General features: G+C 41.8%; 1 protein-coding gene across 2 annotated transcripts; it reads right to left on the reverse strand.

Moving 5' to 3' along the window:
• Nucleotides 1-8,527: 8,527 nt before the first annotated feature.
• On the reverse strand, nt 8,528-14,428 carry Taf6 (TBP-associated factor 6). Of its 2 annotated transcripts, none has more exons than XM_067791344.1 (6): nt 13,441-14,428; nt 12,930-13,099; nt 12,580-12,858; nt 9,139-9,309; nt 8,770-9,070; nt 8,528-8,702 (listed from the first exon to the last, which is right to left on the reverse strand). In XM_067791344.1, exons 1-6 carry the CDS (start codon nt 14,392-14,394, stop codon nt 8,616-8,618), a joined length of 1,962 nt encoding a protein of 653 aa, XP_067647445.1. In that variant the 5' UTR covers nt 14,395-14,428; the 3' UTR covers nt 8,528-8,615. The 2 variants fall into 2 exon arrangements, with proteins under 2 accessions (XP_067647445.1, XP_067647444.1); XM_067791343.1 differs by having other exon boundaries at nt 8,770-9,073.
• Nucleotides 14,429-15,367: the final 939 nt, after the last annotated feature.

The following is a 15,367-nucleotide window of genomic DNA, read 5'->3' on the forward strand; positions in this document are numbered from 1 at the left end:
TATATGTATTACGTGTTAAGATTCTAAACTAGGGTGATAGCCTCGAATTTGAATATGTCTGTATATTAACAATATATGTTGTTGCAGAGTCAAAAAAAAATTTAAAGAACAAGGTTGAGACTACAAATACGTATATTTAGTTCAGTATTGGAACGAACTCACCGCTTTAACCGCTGATATTCGTTGTCGCAATTGGGATGGCCGCAGGCCGATGTTCGGTGCCCTGCGGTTGTTATTGTAGCTGGTGTTGTTGCAGCCCGCATGGTCGTAGCTGATAAGGTTGCGGTTAGTATTGTTGTAGCCGGTATGGTCGTAGCTGATAAGGATGCGGCCAGTATTGTTGTAACCGTTATGGTCGTAGCCGATAGGGCTGCGCTAGCATTGTTATAGCCGGTATAGTCGTAGCTGATAAGGATGCGGCTAGTATTGCTTTTATCTCACTAGGTGTGACTGCGAACGCCGACCTACTTCAACTGGATCTTGTGTCCACGCAACACAACCGGTGCAAGGTTTATTACCACCCAAAATAGACGCGTAGAAACGAGATTTGTCGGAAAGAACGGTTTCGGTGCTTTGCGCTATCGACTCTTTCCTAGTTTCTGGACAATCACCTGCTTACGCGCACAGCCGGCGAGGATGTTTTGTGATTAGTTGAGTATCGTTGGGGATGCGCCGTGAGCAATAAGGTTACCAAAGCAGTATAGTTGAGTATCGTTGAGGATGCGAAGTGAGCAATAAGGTTACTAAAGCAGTATATTAGCGGAACTTGACGCCTTTGCCGCTGAAGTTATGCCCCTAGATGTTATATATCCCGTTTGTATAATTGTAGGGTCGCCAAAATTTCGCTCACGCAACCTTCCACCTTTCCTCTTCTTCCCCTTGCTAGAAACTCATGGCATTTTTCGCTAGTGATCGCCAGTCTTTTCTTTCTTCTTTTTCGATACTTTTGTATCGCAACTTTCGCCCCATCACCAGTCACTAGGTGTGTTCGCACGAAAACGCTCCCAAGTGGACCGTAACCGTAGACCATAACAGCAGACCGTAACAATATATTTATATCATACTTTATAACAGTGGATAGATCTTTTTTAACTATGCTGAAAAACATAACCGTAAAAAATGATCTTTTCTACTCTATGGCGCAGTTGCATTGCTCTTCACTCGTTTGGGCCTTTGAAAACATATATATTTGTGTTTATTCCATTATTTTTCATTGTATATTGTATTTAAATGTAATACTTAGAATATATATATTAGAATGGGTCGATTTATTAACCGATATCGCGCCATCGATTTTTCGATAGGATTTGGAGTCAGCAAAAAAATTTTCACTACGCATACCCAAAAAAATAATTTTCGAGCCTGCGAAATTATATTTTTTTTTACTTTTTTTGACTTCAATTTTTGAGGGTTTTCTCATGACCTACTAAAAAAAATTTCGGAAATTAAGTTTCCTTTAAACTATTCTGATTTATTTCGTTGTAGTGCGAATAAAACAAAGTTTATTCCACCTTACGGCCCAACGTTTCGCCAAATTTCCTTGGCATCATCAGGGGCGTAATATTTTTAGATGTGGCGGTTGACAAAATTACAAATGAAAAATAAATAAAATTTACAAAAATTACACCATAAATTACATAGAAAATCGGTACCATCGATTTGTCACAATAAACACTATGAACACTATAAAATTTTCATTTGATTGTATAATTTTCATGTATACCAACGGTTTTAGCGGACGTTTTTGGGTCGGACGTTCATGAAAAACCCTTAAAAATGAAAGCCAAAAAAAGTAAAAAACAAATGAAATTTCGCAGGTTCGAAACTTATTTTTTGGGTATGTGTAGTGAAACTTTTTTTGCTGACCCCAAATCCTATCGAAAAATCGATGGCGCGATATCGGTTAATAAATCGACCAATTCTAATATATGTATTCTAAGTATTACATTTAAATACAATATACAATGAAAAATAATGGAATAAACACAAATATATATGTTTTCAAAGGACCAAACGAGTGAAGTGCAATGCAACTGAGCCATAGAGTAGAAAAGACCACTTTTTACGGTTGTTTTTCAGCATAGTTAAAAAGATCTCTCCACGCGTACGATATAAATATATTGACAATGACCTTAGTAGTATGGTTTCATTTGACTTGAAAAAAGTTTCATTTAAAATGAAAAAAGTTTCATTTGAAATGAAAAAGTTTCATTTGAAATGAAAACAGTTTCATTTAAAATGAAAAAAGTTTCATTTGAAATGAAAACAGTTTCATTTAAAATGAAAAAAGTTTCATTTAAAATGAAAAAATGTTCATTTGAAATGAAAAAAGTTTCATTTGACCTGAAAATGCTATACTCAACAATGTCATATATGTATGAAACATATGTGTTACGGGGGCACTCGTACGTATTTTCTATTTTATGTGCAAATCACTCATGGTATTTGTCTGTACTTGACTAAGTACACATTTAGACACAATTTTTTGGCTCATGACTAAGTGCACTAATTTTATTAGTACTCAAAGCAGATCTCTGGTTTATACACATGCAGGTGTGCGTATGTCTTCCTTTGTGCTAAATTTCTGCGTATGTATGGTTCTGATAAGACTCAAGTGTTGTTTATATGCATTTTAAAGGAGCTTTTGGGAGTTAGTGGGGCATTTGATTGCTTTAAAAAGCAAACGAAACACCACCACGCCCCAATACAACTCAAGTGGTGATTACTTGGAAAACACAAACACATCCGAAATTGGTGAAAAATCAATATAGGGGCTGCACCGCAGCCCTTTCATGTGTAGCAAAGATAAGAAAGTGCGCTGAGCAGCTGAGAATATTGGACGGTAGAGTAAATCAGAGATTTTTTAAACTAAACTTAGACAAAAAAAATTTGATGATTAAATGTAAAATAAAATTAAATTTAAGAAAATAAAATTAAATATTAATTAAATCTAGAAGAAAAAAACATTAAAACAAAAACATATAGACTAAAATTTGTATTTAAATGAAATTAAAATTAATTAAATTAAAGGCCCTTTTTTCATATGAACTTTGAAATTTATCTGCCCTGTAAACAAAAAGTTTGTTCACAAAATAATTTTTTTAATCAAACGGATAAACCTTCAAGTCTACATGAAAAATATGCAAAGTTCTGTAGAGAGATGTACAAAGCAGTATTGAGGGAGCTCCGTCTGCCGAGGGAACGAGCACGCCCGAAACATTATTGCGCTGCCTCGAACCATTCCAACGCCCCGTGGATCTTTAAATTCCACACATTTCAGGTGCAAAACAACGCGCCTCGGTCTATCACTTTTAAACGTTTAACGGCAGCTCTAGAAGATCGGATAATGCTAACTGACCAAGTATATCCTCCGAGGAGTGTACTGCACAATATACCAAAAGCTGATACAACGTCCGACAAACAAATATTCATTCAGAGTGTAATATCACCTGATCTCGGATGTTAATTCGAAAACGCTCCAGCTGCGAATATTATTCAAAAAACACCCTGATCTTAAAATAAGATACATTCTGGCTCTAGTTGGGGCATTTATGAGAAAAATTCCTAGACAGAGAGTTCTTTAACCGAGTTCTGAAATTTGTTCGACGAATGTTGTTGTTGTTGTAGCAATGCTCGCCCCACCTAATAGCCGCGACCGATCACAAATTGTCATCAATATCCTCTAACGGGAGTCCAAGGAAACTTGCCGTTTCAACAGGGGTGGACCATAAGGAAAGGGGTGTTAGAGGCGTTGGTTCCACATTACAATTAAAGAGATGGTTAGTGTCATGTGGGGACACATTGCAAGCGGGGCATACATTTTGTATGTCGGGGTTGATTCTGGATAGGTAAGAGTTTAACCTGTTACAGTATCCAGAACGAAGTTGAGCAAGAGTGACACGCGTTTCCCTGGGGAGTATGCGTTCCTCTTCCGCGAGTTTTGGATACTTTTCTTTAAGTACTGGATTCACCGGGCAATTCCCGGCATAAAGGTCCGACGCCTGTTTATGGAGTTCACCAAGGAACTGCTTGTGTTTTTTCGCTTCATACGGCTGGGTTCTTAGGTGCCGTTTTTCCTCAAAATGCTTACGGAGATGACTCCCTAAGCCCCTAGGTGGTGCTGGTTCATCAATCAAATGTCTGTTGGGATGCCCAGGTTTCTGGGTATTCAACAGGAACTGTTTGGTCAGCATCTCATTTCTCTCCCTGATGGGGAGTATTCTCGCCTCATTAAGCAGATGGTGTTCTGGGGACATAAGAAGACAGCCCGTGGCGATTCTGAGAGCAGTATTTTGGCAGGCCTGTAGTTTCTTCCAGTGGGTAACTTTTAGGCTTGGCGACCATATGGGTGACACGTAGCACGTAATCGGCTGGCTAATTGCTTTGTACGTAGTCATGAGCGTTTCTTTATCTTTTCCCCAGGTACTGCCAGCGAGGGATTTGAGGATTTTGTTACGGCTCTGAATTCTCGGAACAATTGCGGCTGCGTGCTCACCAAAATGTAGATCCTGTTCAAACGTCACACGCAAAATTTTGGGGTGTAGGACAGTCGGTAGCGTAGTGCCATCGACGTGGATGTTCAAAATGGTCGACATTTGGAACGTCCATGTTGTAAATAAGGTCGCGGAAGATTTAGTCGGTGATAATGCCAGGTTTCGCGAGGCGAAAAAACTGGAGAGATCAGGGAGGTAGCCGTTTATTTTATTGCATAGCGCATCGATCTTTGGGCCTGGGCCTGTGGCCATTATTGTGCAGTCATCGGCGTAGGAAACGATTGTGACTCCTTCCAGTGGTGAAGGTAGCTTAGATATTTAGAAATTAAACAAAAGTGGGGATAGGACACCACCCTGTGGCACCCCTTGTTTAATTCTCCTTGGTTTTGATGTTTCGTTTCTAAATTGCACCGATGCCTGCCGACCACCCAGATAATTTGCGGTCCACCTTTTAAGACATGGGGGAAGGGTAGACCCTTCCAGGTCTTGCAGTAACGAGCCATGGCAATTTATCTGGGTGCTAATGGCATTTAGCGCGGTGGTAGTGCTATGGAGTTTTCTGAAGCCATGCTGATGAGAGGCTAGCTGCAAATTTGCTTGGAAATAAGGGAGCAAGATGGCTTCAAGCGTCTTTGCCACTGGCGATAGGATAGATATCGGACGATACGACTCACCTATGTTAGCTGGCTTTAGTAGCGGGACCACCTTGGCCATTTTCCATTTCTCGGGTGTGACAAAGGTGGAAAGAGACAGGTTGAAGACATGCGCTAAATAATTGAAACCCTCTTTCCCTAGGCTTTTAAGCATCGGCATGGCTATGCCCTCTGCTTTGGATGGTTTAGCGCGACCAATGGCGTCCTCAACCTCTTTAGCGGTGATGGTGATTGGTGACGCGCTGAATTTGTGTTTATGTGCGTGTCTATTGGCTCTCCGTCTATCTTTGTCGACCGTAGGATGCATTATATATTGTCGGCAGAAAGCGTTCGCGCATTTTTTCGCATCCGACAGCACTTTGCCGTCAAAGGCGATGGAAACTTTGTCTTTGTGCTTAGTCGGATTCGATCGGGACCTTACGGTGGACCAAAGTTTACCCACACCGGTAGAGAGGTTACAACCTCTTAGGTGCTCCTCCCATATCGCCCGCTTGTGTTCGTTCACAAGCAATCTGATGCGTTGGTTTATATCCCTTATTTGGGGGTCGCCTGGATCAAGCTGTCTTATAAGGTCACGTTCTCTCGCTAAGTTTGCGGCCTCCGCCGGGAAGTGGGGCCGGATTTCGGGAATTCTCCCGGCGGGAAAGAACCGTGCCGAGGCGGATTCGATGACCTTACGGAAGGCACGCTCCCCTTGGCGGGCATCAGTCGGGATAGGGAGGGCAGCAAAGCGGTTGTATGTAAAAGATTTATATTCTTCCCACTTTCCTTTTTTGAAGTTTATGAAAGTGCGTTTTTTGGTGACGATGAAGTCGGCGGTACGCTCGAGCGAAATAAGTATGGGCAGGTGGTCGGATGCCAATGTTACCATCGGCTGCCACTTGACGCAGTTTACGAGTTCTGCGCTCACGATTGAGATATCTGGCGAGCTGTGACAGCTTCCTACCATACGTGTGGGGGCGTCTCCGTTTATTGTGCAGAACGTCGTTTTTTCTATTTGATCCGCCAACGTCCCACCCCTACTGTCCGCCCGCAAGTTTGAATGCCATAGATCATGATGGGCATTGAAATCGCCCATGCGATTGTTGCCAGTGAGTAAGGCCCTGATATTAGGTCGGTATCCACTGGGGCAACAGGTGGCAGGAGGGATGTATATGTTGATGATTTCTAGGTTTGCATCGCCTGACCGGACAGATAGGCCTTGACGTTCTAAGGCATTGTCCCTGCGGTCGATGCCAGGATCAAGTATATAATATTGCACAGAGTGGTGTATGATAAACGCGAGGCCGCCTCCATTTCCGCTCTCGCGGTCTTTTCTGTGGACATTATACCCAGAGCAGGTCTGCAATGCAGATCTTGCTGTGAGTTTAGTCCCTTGAATCGCAGCAATGCGGATGTTGTGCCGCTTCATGAAATCGACCTTCTCCGTAATCTTCCCAGTTAGTCCATTACAGTTTAACTGCAGAATTCTGAAGTGCATAAGGGGAGACGCCGCTACTATGGGGGTAATTGACGGGTGACTACGCCTGGGTTGTGGAAGGCCAGGACGCAATTGCTGTTGTGGCCCTGGGACTGGGCGTCCTTGGGCAAGCATTGGGGTACCCGGATTTGGGTTTGCGACTTGGCAACACGCTTAGGCGTAGACTACGGGACGCCCTTGGGCGTGAACAGCAAGGAGCCACAAAAGATTTGTAAAAGTCAAGTGGACGTTTTGGGATCAAGCCCAGAACAACCAGTCCGAAGCAACCATCCCTTGCACGAGACACACTGAACAGATTATGACCGTCCTAAAAAGATTATTTTCCGGCAGATGCAGCAAAACCATTTCTCAGGACCGGGGTCAGGAGACGGACCCGGATTGGATTCGATGCCTTCCCGGAGTAAGAGAGTATGGAGCAGTCCTGCTGCAAGGAGCTGCTGGGAGGATGACAATTTGTGGGAGGGTCGCAACAAATTAAATGGGGTCACACTGAATGACAGTCCTTGGTCGGGAAAAATCCCGAGTCGCTCCGGTACATAGAACCGACTGCCTTGGGAAGCGTTGTTCGACGAATCTCATTTATATGCATATCTGAGATGTATGACTTTCAATAGGAGCTTTCCCAATAGCTGGTAAATGTTTTCCATGGCATTGATGATGACGTTTAGAAATCATCCTCATATATTATGCTTGGCTATCCATCTTTTGGCAGGACAAAGCAGAATTACTTTGGAATGCGAAAAGCCTTATACAAAAATCAACCCCCAGCGGGGTAGGGAGCTTATAATGTACCCGCGGCAGGTATGCCTGTCGTAAGAGGCGAATCCTGTTTATTTAGCAGCCGAGACTCTGGCGGCCCAAGTTCCTCATGGATCTAAAGAGCGGGTTGGCCTAGAAGGTGATCATACTAAATCGTTCCCTAAAACCTTCGGGGAGTGTACTTATCGCTACAACAACAACATCCAAAAGTCAAAATCAGCATATATAACTGTTCGCTCCTTAAACAGAAGTTGGCGTCGCCGTTAGAACAACTTGTATTATGGTGATCATATTTTTTTCGTGTGGCAGTATGAAGTGTTTTTCTGATTAAAGTCATTTTTATTACAGTAGTTTGCTCTTCGGCCATGTTGTTGTTGTTGTAGCAGTGATGGCTCTTCGGCCACAGTAGTCTAGAGTCACCAATTGCAGGACGTACAGACTACCTGATTCCCTAGCCGCGTTTCGTAGGAGCTCTTAGAGCCGCAATAGAGGTGGACGGGTTAGGGGGTCAGAATATACCCGCGGTAGGGATGCCTGTCGTAAGAGGCGAGTAAAATACCAGATTCAAGGGGCTGTGTAGCGCAACCCTTCAGGTTGCCAGCGCGATATATAGCTTCTCCAAACCCAATTGTCAGCCTCACCTATCCGCTGCGAATCCTGTTTCACTAACAGACGAGGCTCTGGCGACCCCAAGCTCCTCATGGAACTTGGTGGTGGGGAGGGAGGGATGGCCTGAAGGTTTAATGTGGCCACAAAAATCGTTCTCGAGATGGCTGGGCTAGCATCTTAATGGTGCTGTGTTACCGGAGCGTACCGGATCTGTATCCGGCAAAGGACCAGCACATGGATAACACTCCCCAAAGGCTTCGGGGAGCAACCTTATCGCTACAACAACAACAACAACAGGTGGATGGTTGGCGGAAGGATGCTCAAAGGTCGGACGAGGCGATACGTGGCTACACAAATGGTTCCAAAGTAGTGAAAGGATTTTCGTTAAACAAACTTCTGGCAACACTATGGACTCATTCAGTCTATGTCAGGCCTCGCGGACCGACCATTTCAACCTTACCTTTGCTCTTCGAACAACATTTCTGGGTGGTGCTTATTAAAGAAACCTATTTAATATGAATTTATTAATTAAAAATGTTTATATTTTTTCGATTTACTTAAATATTAAAATATACTATTTACTATTACTTATTTCAAATGGTTGCGCTTTATTATTTTGTCTTATGCCAAATGCGAGAGATCATCCAACTCTGGTGGAGGGCGTACTTCCTCTGTATCAATGATAATTGAATTGGAATCAACCGAAGCCTGTAAATAAATAAGAACAAAAAAACAAATGAGTCATATACAATTCTTTTATCAAATTGACACTCACTCTATCACTTCTATTCAAAAATGAGTTTGAAACGCTACCACCACTGCTGCCACCACTACCATTTAGTTGTGTGGTCAATAACACCGATTGTGGTGTAGCCGGTCGTTGTGTTAAGGATATTTGTGGCTGTTGCTGAAGTTGTACTTGTTGTTGTGATTGTTGTAGCTGCTGCTGTTGTTGTTGTTGTTGTTGCTGATGTTGCGCTTGTTGTGCGCTCGCCTGTGAAACTATAACAAATTTTTGCGGTGGTTGACTTGGATGTTGTATGGCTCGTAATTGGGGCATAGCAGTTACAACGGGACTACTAAAACAAAAAACAAAGATTAAGGTACACCTTATTTTAATTTGTATTTATTGGGCGTGACTCACTTGATTTGCGTCACTTGTGGTCGCCCCACTGTCGAAGCAGTCGCAGCCGCCGATGTAATTGGCGCATTCGAAATGCTGCTTGGTGGTGTGGGCGTGGTTGATGAGGGTGGTGCATTGCGTGCTTTAATTACAGCTTGACAAAGTGCAGGGCCCATAAAGCCATAATCATTTCTATGAGACATAAAATAGAAATTTGTGTATTATTGACAAATCAATGCATGGAATAGTGCACTAAAAAATTAAATGCACTAATGGTAGGATACAAAATTTTTACCACGACTTAAAATATATAGACGGGAAAATATGGCATTTTGGGACTAGGTTAGGTTAGAGTGAACTGGCCGGTCAATAATTACCAGAATTTGTTTGACGACTAAACGGATGTACTCTAATCTGGTGCCAGGACTTATGTTATAAAATACTAGACGATTTATGGGACCTTGCTTAATTGCTGTCCCGAGATCTGACAACTCTCCCGCTCTTAATAGCTGGTGAAGACAGAACGTGTCCAACCGTTTTTTCTGCAGCTCTCACTTCGCACATCTTCTGTTTTGAGACCAAGGCGGTATTATTATCTGGACCATTTGTAGTCAATTGAAGAACATTTCAATGAATTTCTAGAACATGTTTTGGGACTTTTCCTGAATAAATTTGGGATGATGACGGAATGCCGGAGTTATTTAAAGATTTTTTTTGCGCCGTATTCAGTATACTTTGGGCATTGTTTTTGAATCAAAATAAGTTTGGATGTATTGGAAAATGGTGATAAATTCCTGATTTTTTCACTAAAATTGCGGCTCTATCTTCAGATCTTTTCCATGATAAGTTCATTCTATTTTCAGCATGACTTATTGGACAGTCTCAACATCTATCTACTCTACAGACGTCTAAGAATGTACCTCCATTAACAGAATGCTGGGATTCGGCAATATATGAAACGGCATTTAGTCCGAAAGAGAACCGGCTGACCATCAACGACACCTGCAAGTAACGTCATTTCTTTCACGAATCACACATTTCCAACCTCACAAACAACGCAGCCGTAATTATTGTGTGATAAATATACACATATCAGCTGCTCGAAATCATGTCCATTCCGACAGCTCTAATCAATTCCCGTTGCTCGGCATCACAGTCCATCCTGACAACTGTTTTAATAGTATACACTCTTTCACTTCTGTACAGTAAATCCGCAATTATATTTAATCTGATTAATTGTTATATTTGTAGACTAAGGCCCGGTTTCTCAGTGCAAGTTTAAACTCCAGTTAAAGTTGAATAGAGATTAACTTTGCCACTTTGTTCGATAACATAAAATTTTGCTGCTCATCTCAGCTAAGCCTCCGAAGTGGCAGGGTTAAACTCTAGTAAGCTTTGACTGGAGTTCAAACACGCACTGAAAACCCGCACTTAATAAATGAACTCTTTCTTCCGCCCGATTTGAACCTGCTGTTATAATTGTTGTGAATTTCATCTACATATGTTCCATATAACCAACTGATCTTACAACGTTATAAATTTAGTCCGACCCTATTAAAAATTCTAGTTTCCTGTGACTACCGTGATCGTTAATTGTCTACACTATACAATGTCAAGGTCTCCTACAACAACGACAACGAATCCATGCTTTACCCCAGCGGGTAAGGCGACTAAAATACCAGATTCAAGGGGTGTGTAGCGCAACCCTTCAGGTTGCCAGCGCAATATATAGCTTCTCCAAACCCAATTGTCAACCTCACCTATCCGCGGCGAATCCTGTTTCACTAACAGACGAGGCTCTGGCGACCCCAAGCTCCTCATGGAACTTGGGGGTGGGAAGGGAGGGGATGGCCTGAAGGTTTAATGTGGCCACATAAATCGTTCCCGAGATGGTCGGGCTAGCACCTTAATGGTGCTGTGGTATCGGAGCGTACCGGATCTGTATCCGGCAAAGGACCATCACATCGATAACACTCCCCAAAGCCTTCGGGGAGCAACCTTATCGCTACAACAACAACAACCCATGTTTCACTCCAAAATTTCACTTTCGTACAATTTCAATATGAGTTTTAAAAGGAAGATGGCTCATGGCTTGAATATCACTTCCACAACATGAATATTATAAACTTTTTGTTATACAGTAAGAATTTCATACCAAAGACGCTGCTGGAACTTCCTGACTTCGCCCACCTGCTTTAGGAGCGATTCCAAGACGCCTGTTGTTGTTGTTATAGCGATAAGGACACTCCCCTAAGGTTTTGGGGAACCACATTTAGGTACTAGCCCGACCATATCGGGAACGATTTAATATGACCACATTGAATCTTCTAGGTCATCCCACCCTCTACCCCTAGTTCAATGAGGAACTTGGAGTCGCCAAAGCCTCGCCTGCTTAATATGCATATGATGAATGCAAATTTGAACAGAAGTCGCCTCGCGTAGGTGAGGTTGGCAATTGGGTTGCGGAAGCTATGCAGGGATGCACCTTAACGTTAAGCTAATCGTTTAACAAAAAATTTCCACCGTTTCCGTTGAAACACTTCGAAATATTATCGATAAAGAAATTATCAAGATAAATTGTATCTCGTTTTTAACCGAAACGAAAAGCTTTCGTTAACGTTAAAAACGTTAACAAAAACGTGATACTTTATGTTTGAATTGTGCTGGCAATGCTATAGCCATGGTGAAGCCGTAAGGTGGTAACAGCGAGCGGACATACACACAAACTCCATGTAATTTGTTTGTGTAATTCGTTGGTGGTAATGTCATAAATACTTTGAGAAATGTTCGTACTGTCAAAAATCATGAGAAAAGTTGCAATCAGCTTGGATAATGCTTTCACCTTTAATGACTCCGCCATCAATCAGCTTTGCCAGCATAGTTTGAAATTAATAATCAACATAAAAGACTTGATTTCGTTTTGATATGGCAGAAAACGAAACAAAATCATTTCGTTTTTTAAATTTTTTTAACGTTAATTATCGTAACGAAATGATATCGGTTCGTTGCTTAAGCATGCCTGAAGCTATGGATTGCGCTTATTGACCCCTTGAATCCCGAGTGGTTTTACGTCGACAACGACTTTAAGCTTATGAGCCTTTGTACCCAATTTCTAGTATTATTGCCACGGCAGAAACACTCATCACAGATTCTAAGAGGCTTGAAAAATTTACCTCTTCTTAGTTTGAGTTTGGGTATTGCCGGTTCTGTTTCCTTCTTCTGGTAGCGATAAAGAAACTACCGAAGGGTTTGGAGAGTTTTAACGCTTTTAATGGTCGTTTGTCTGTTCGTTCCGGAAAATAGCCCCAAGGCCGTCCTACCGTGAGGAACTTAGATCCGACTGGATGGCGGTCAACACGTGAAGAACATGCTAACATTTTTTATCAAATAAATTTATGCAATTGCAATTTTCCATTTTCAGGTGTATAAACGGTTATATTGAAATAAGAAGCACATACATACCTATATTCTTCTGTATAATCTGGTGGGCGACGTATTTGTTTAAGCACTGGCGGGCAACATTTTTGCAACATAGCACGTATATGACCAGCGGCTGTTTTATCGGTATTGCTTTGCATTTGATTGCCCAATAGAAGAGGTTCAATACGCTCCGATATGAATTTCAGACGTGGTATAATAAAAACTTTCACAACCTCGGCACCCATTTCGGTGAGACCGGCAATAGCACCGTATAAGGAAGATAAATGTGTTTTGTCATTTTGTAAAGCTTTGCTAAAGATGCTGTAGATAGAAAGGGTAGGAGTTAAATTTAACGTTTTTGATTCCTTAGTGTATATTTCTCCTTTACTTACCGCGTCACACGTGTTTGCAGATTATTAGTAGATGTATTGAAGTTCTTACATATCAATGCCATTAAACGTGAAGCAAAATCTCTGAGGGCCCAATGATTATCCAATTCAGGGCGCATACAAAGCTGTTTGGAAACAATGCAGGTAGTCACTGAGGGAATCAGCTCGTGCAGCTGTCAGATAAAAAGGGATAAGATATAAAGTGATTGTGGTCGGTGTACGTAAGAAAAGTGAGAGTATTTATATATAGAAAACGGGTTTAATTTTTTTCCACGAACACTAATATTTATAAAGTATCCAAGCGATTTTGGTCATAACAAGTCACGCAAGCCTTCTCGAAATCTGGCGCACCAAGGGAGGTCAAGGCTGCTTCCCCCAACTATGCTTCCAAGCAGGGCGAAAATTATGAATGATTTACATAACACACCACCATCGTGGAATAGAAGTAGAGTGCTGCCTCTCATATAGTTTTAGTGAACGCTGCACGACTTACTTAACTAACTTAACAACTTACATATTTTTCTAGATACAATGATGGGTTATCCAACAACGCACGCACCATACGCATCAAATAAATGAGTAGAGCCAAATTATTTTGTACCACATTCACTTTGACGCCCTCAGCAATGAAAGTGCACATACGTGGTAGCATTTCGTGCAGACCAGGATCAGAAGCTAGTGATTGCAACGCCTCACCACGCCTTGGTTCATCCGAACCCACACATGCCTCGGTAATTTCTTTGTAGTAAAGTTGTTGTTCCACGGATAGCTCATGCGTAGCCAATTGTTTCACGTGCACCGTTTCCACATTACGCAACTTATGTATTTTACCTGTAGCAGGTTTGCCGGCAGCATCTTTTGTTAGACTTTGATCTAATTTTACTACAGGGTTAACCGATTCCAATGCTTGTGAGTCTTTAGAGAGTGGTGGCGGGTTTTCTGGTATCGTTGGTTGTATACCATCCACTACCAACCAATGTGAACGTAATGTTATTTCGAGTGGCACTTTAGGTGGATTCACTTGCAATATTTCACTCAATTCAAATTCTTTTTCTTCGGTGAAATGCAATTCTCGCCCGCCGCCCGAAGCAAAACGGAACGGTATGAAATCGTTTGATGTAAAACCATACTGTGGTTCAATGTTACGCACTTTAACCGCATGATCGATGTCGCTTAGCATGAGACGTTCACGCTTGGAGTGGTGCATAAATTTCGCCGCATCCTGTACAATACGCTTTATTTTAAAGCTTACATCTTCGGCGAGCTCTTTGGCAGCATCATCTGGTAGAGAGCCCACGCCAATACTTTCAGCTATCACCTTCATCGACTCGGCGGAGAGTGTAGTTCCGTACAACATATCACCGGCCACCCGTCCTGTATTTACACTCATTTTCTTAGAATGTATGTCTATCCAATAGTTTTTACAAATTTGTGAAAATTTACGCGCAGAAACCTTTTCCTTAATCATTTACCATGAATTAAATGCACTGACAACTGTACAAAAAGAAAATATAGCGGAATGTCAAAAATAAAAGAAAAACAAAAGTGCAATGAGGTGTGTTTAGTGAAGTTTGTTTACAAATATATGCTGGGTCGGGTCATTTATAATGCCCAAGATACAATGAGGTTTTTCAAATAGATGCAATCAACTCAATCTTATGCATGCCAGTAACAACGCCACAATCACGCAAGATGCTGGGACATGGTGTACAAGTACAAGTGTGTTGACTTATCTGTCAAGCATTCTGACAAGCACTCGCTGGATTCGGAATGACAGCGAATTCAAAATGGAGACCATTACCGAATGCTCCGAATGATTGAAAAATTGAAAAAGTCCATACGATTGGTAGTCAAAAATGTTGTCGTTGAGACTAAAAATGCGACTCTAGACCTGAGATTTCCATCAGGTGAGCGAGGCTGTTTGTAGTTTTGACGTTTATCGCTTAGTGAACACACTTGGTATAGGTACACTATGTGCTGGGATTTTATATATGAAGGAACATCAGGCTTGCAAATTGAAGTTTATTTTGCCTTGCCCATTCACATGCAAAATTTTACGCATAACTGATACAACCAATCTGACTGTAAAGAAAATCTTGCCAACATATTTTGTGTCCCATTTATATGTTATATTGCAGATTTTGGTAAAAGTCTAGTTGAGGCTTCGACTGCAAAAACGCTACCAAACCTTGACATTAGCATGAATAATTCGAAGGCGGAAAATAAAAATGTTAACTCGTTCAAACGATATTAACGAAAAACCGAAAAATTACCCGCGGGTACCTCCGAAACTGGGGGTGGTATCCGTAGTATTTTTGCGCAGAACATCTTTCTGCGTTGGCGGCCTTCGCCCGCGCTTATAAAAAATTACCCTGGGTGGCTCCAACACCGGTTTTGAGACCAAAACTATATCCGCACAAAACACTTACGTTCACACTTTT

Source organism: Eurosta solidaginis, chromosome 5 (genome assembly GCF_040869045.1).
Source record: "Eurosta solidaginis isolate ZX-2024a chromosome 5, ASM4086904v1, whole genome shotgun sequence".
Classification (NCBI taxonomy): Eukaryota; Metazoa; Arthropoda; class Insecta; order Diptera; family Tephritidae; genus Eurosta; species Eurosta solidaginis.

What these genes read in the sequence shown, in the direction of transcription:
- Taf6 (XM_067791343.1), bottom strand. Translation starts at nt 14,394, where the DNA reads ATGATTAAGGAAAAGGTTTCTGCGCGTAAATTTTCACAAATTTGTAAA. An exon ending in CTGCAAACACGTGTGACGCG is followed by an intron (nt 12,859 to 12,929) that starts GTAAGTAAAGGA and finishes TTCTATCTACAG; the next exon opens with CATCTTTAGCAAAGCTTTAC. An exon ending in CCACAAGTGACGCAAATCAA is followed by an intron (nt 9,074 to 9,138) that starts GTGAGTCACGCC and finishes TTTTTGTTTTAG; the next exon opens with TAGTCCCGTTGTAACTGCTA.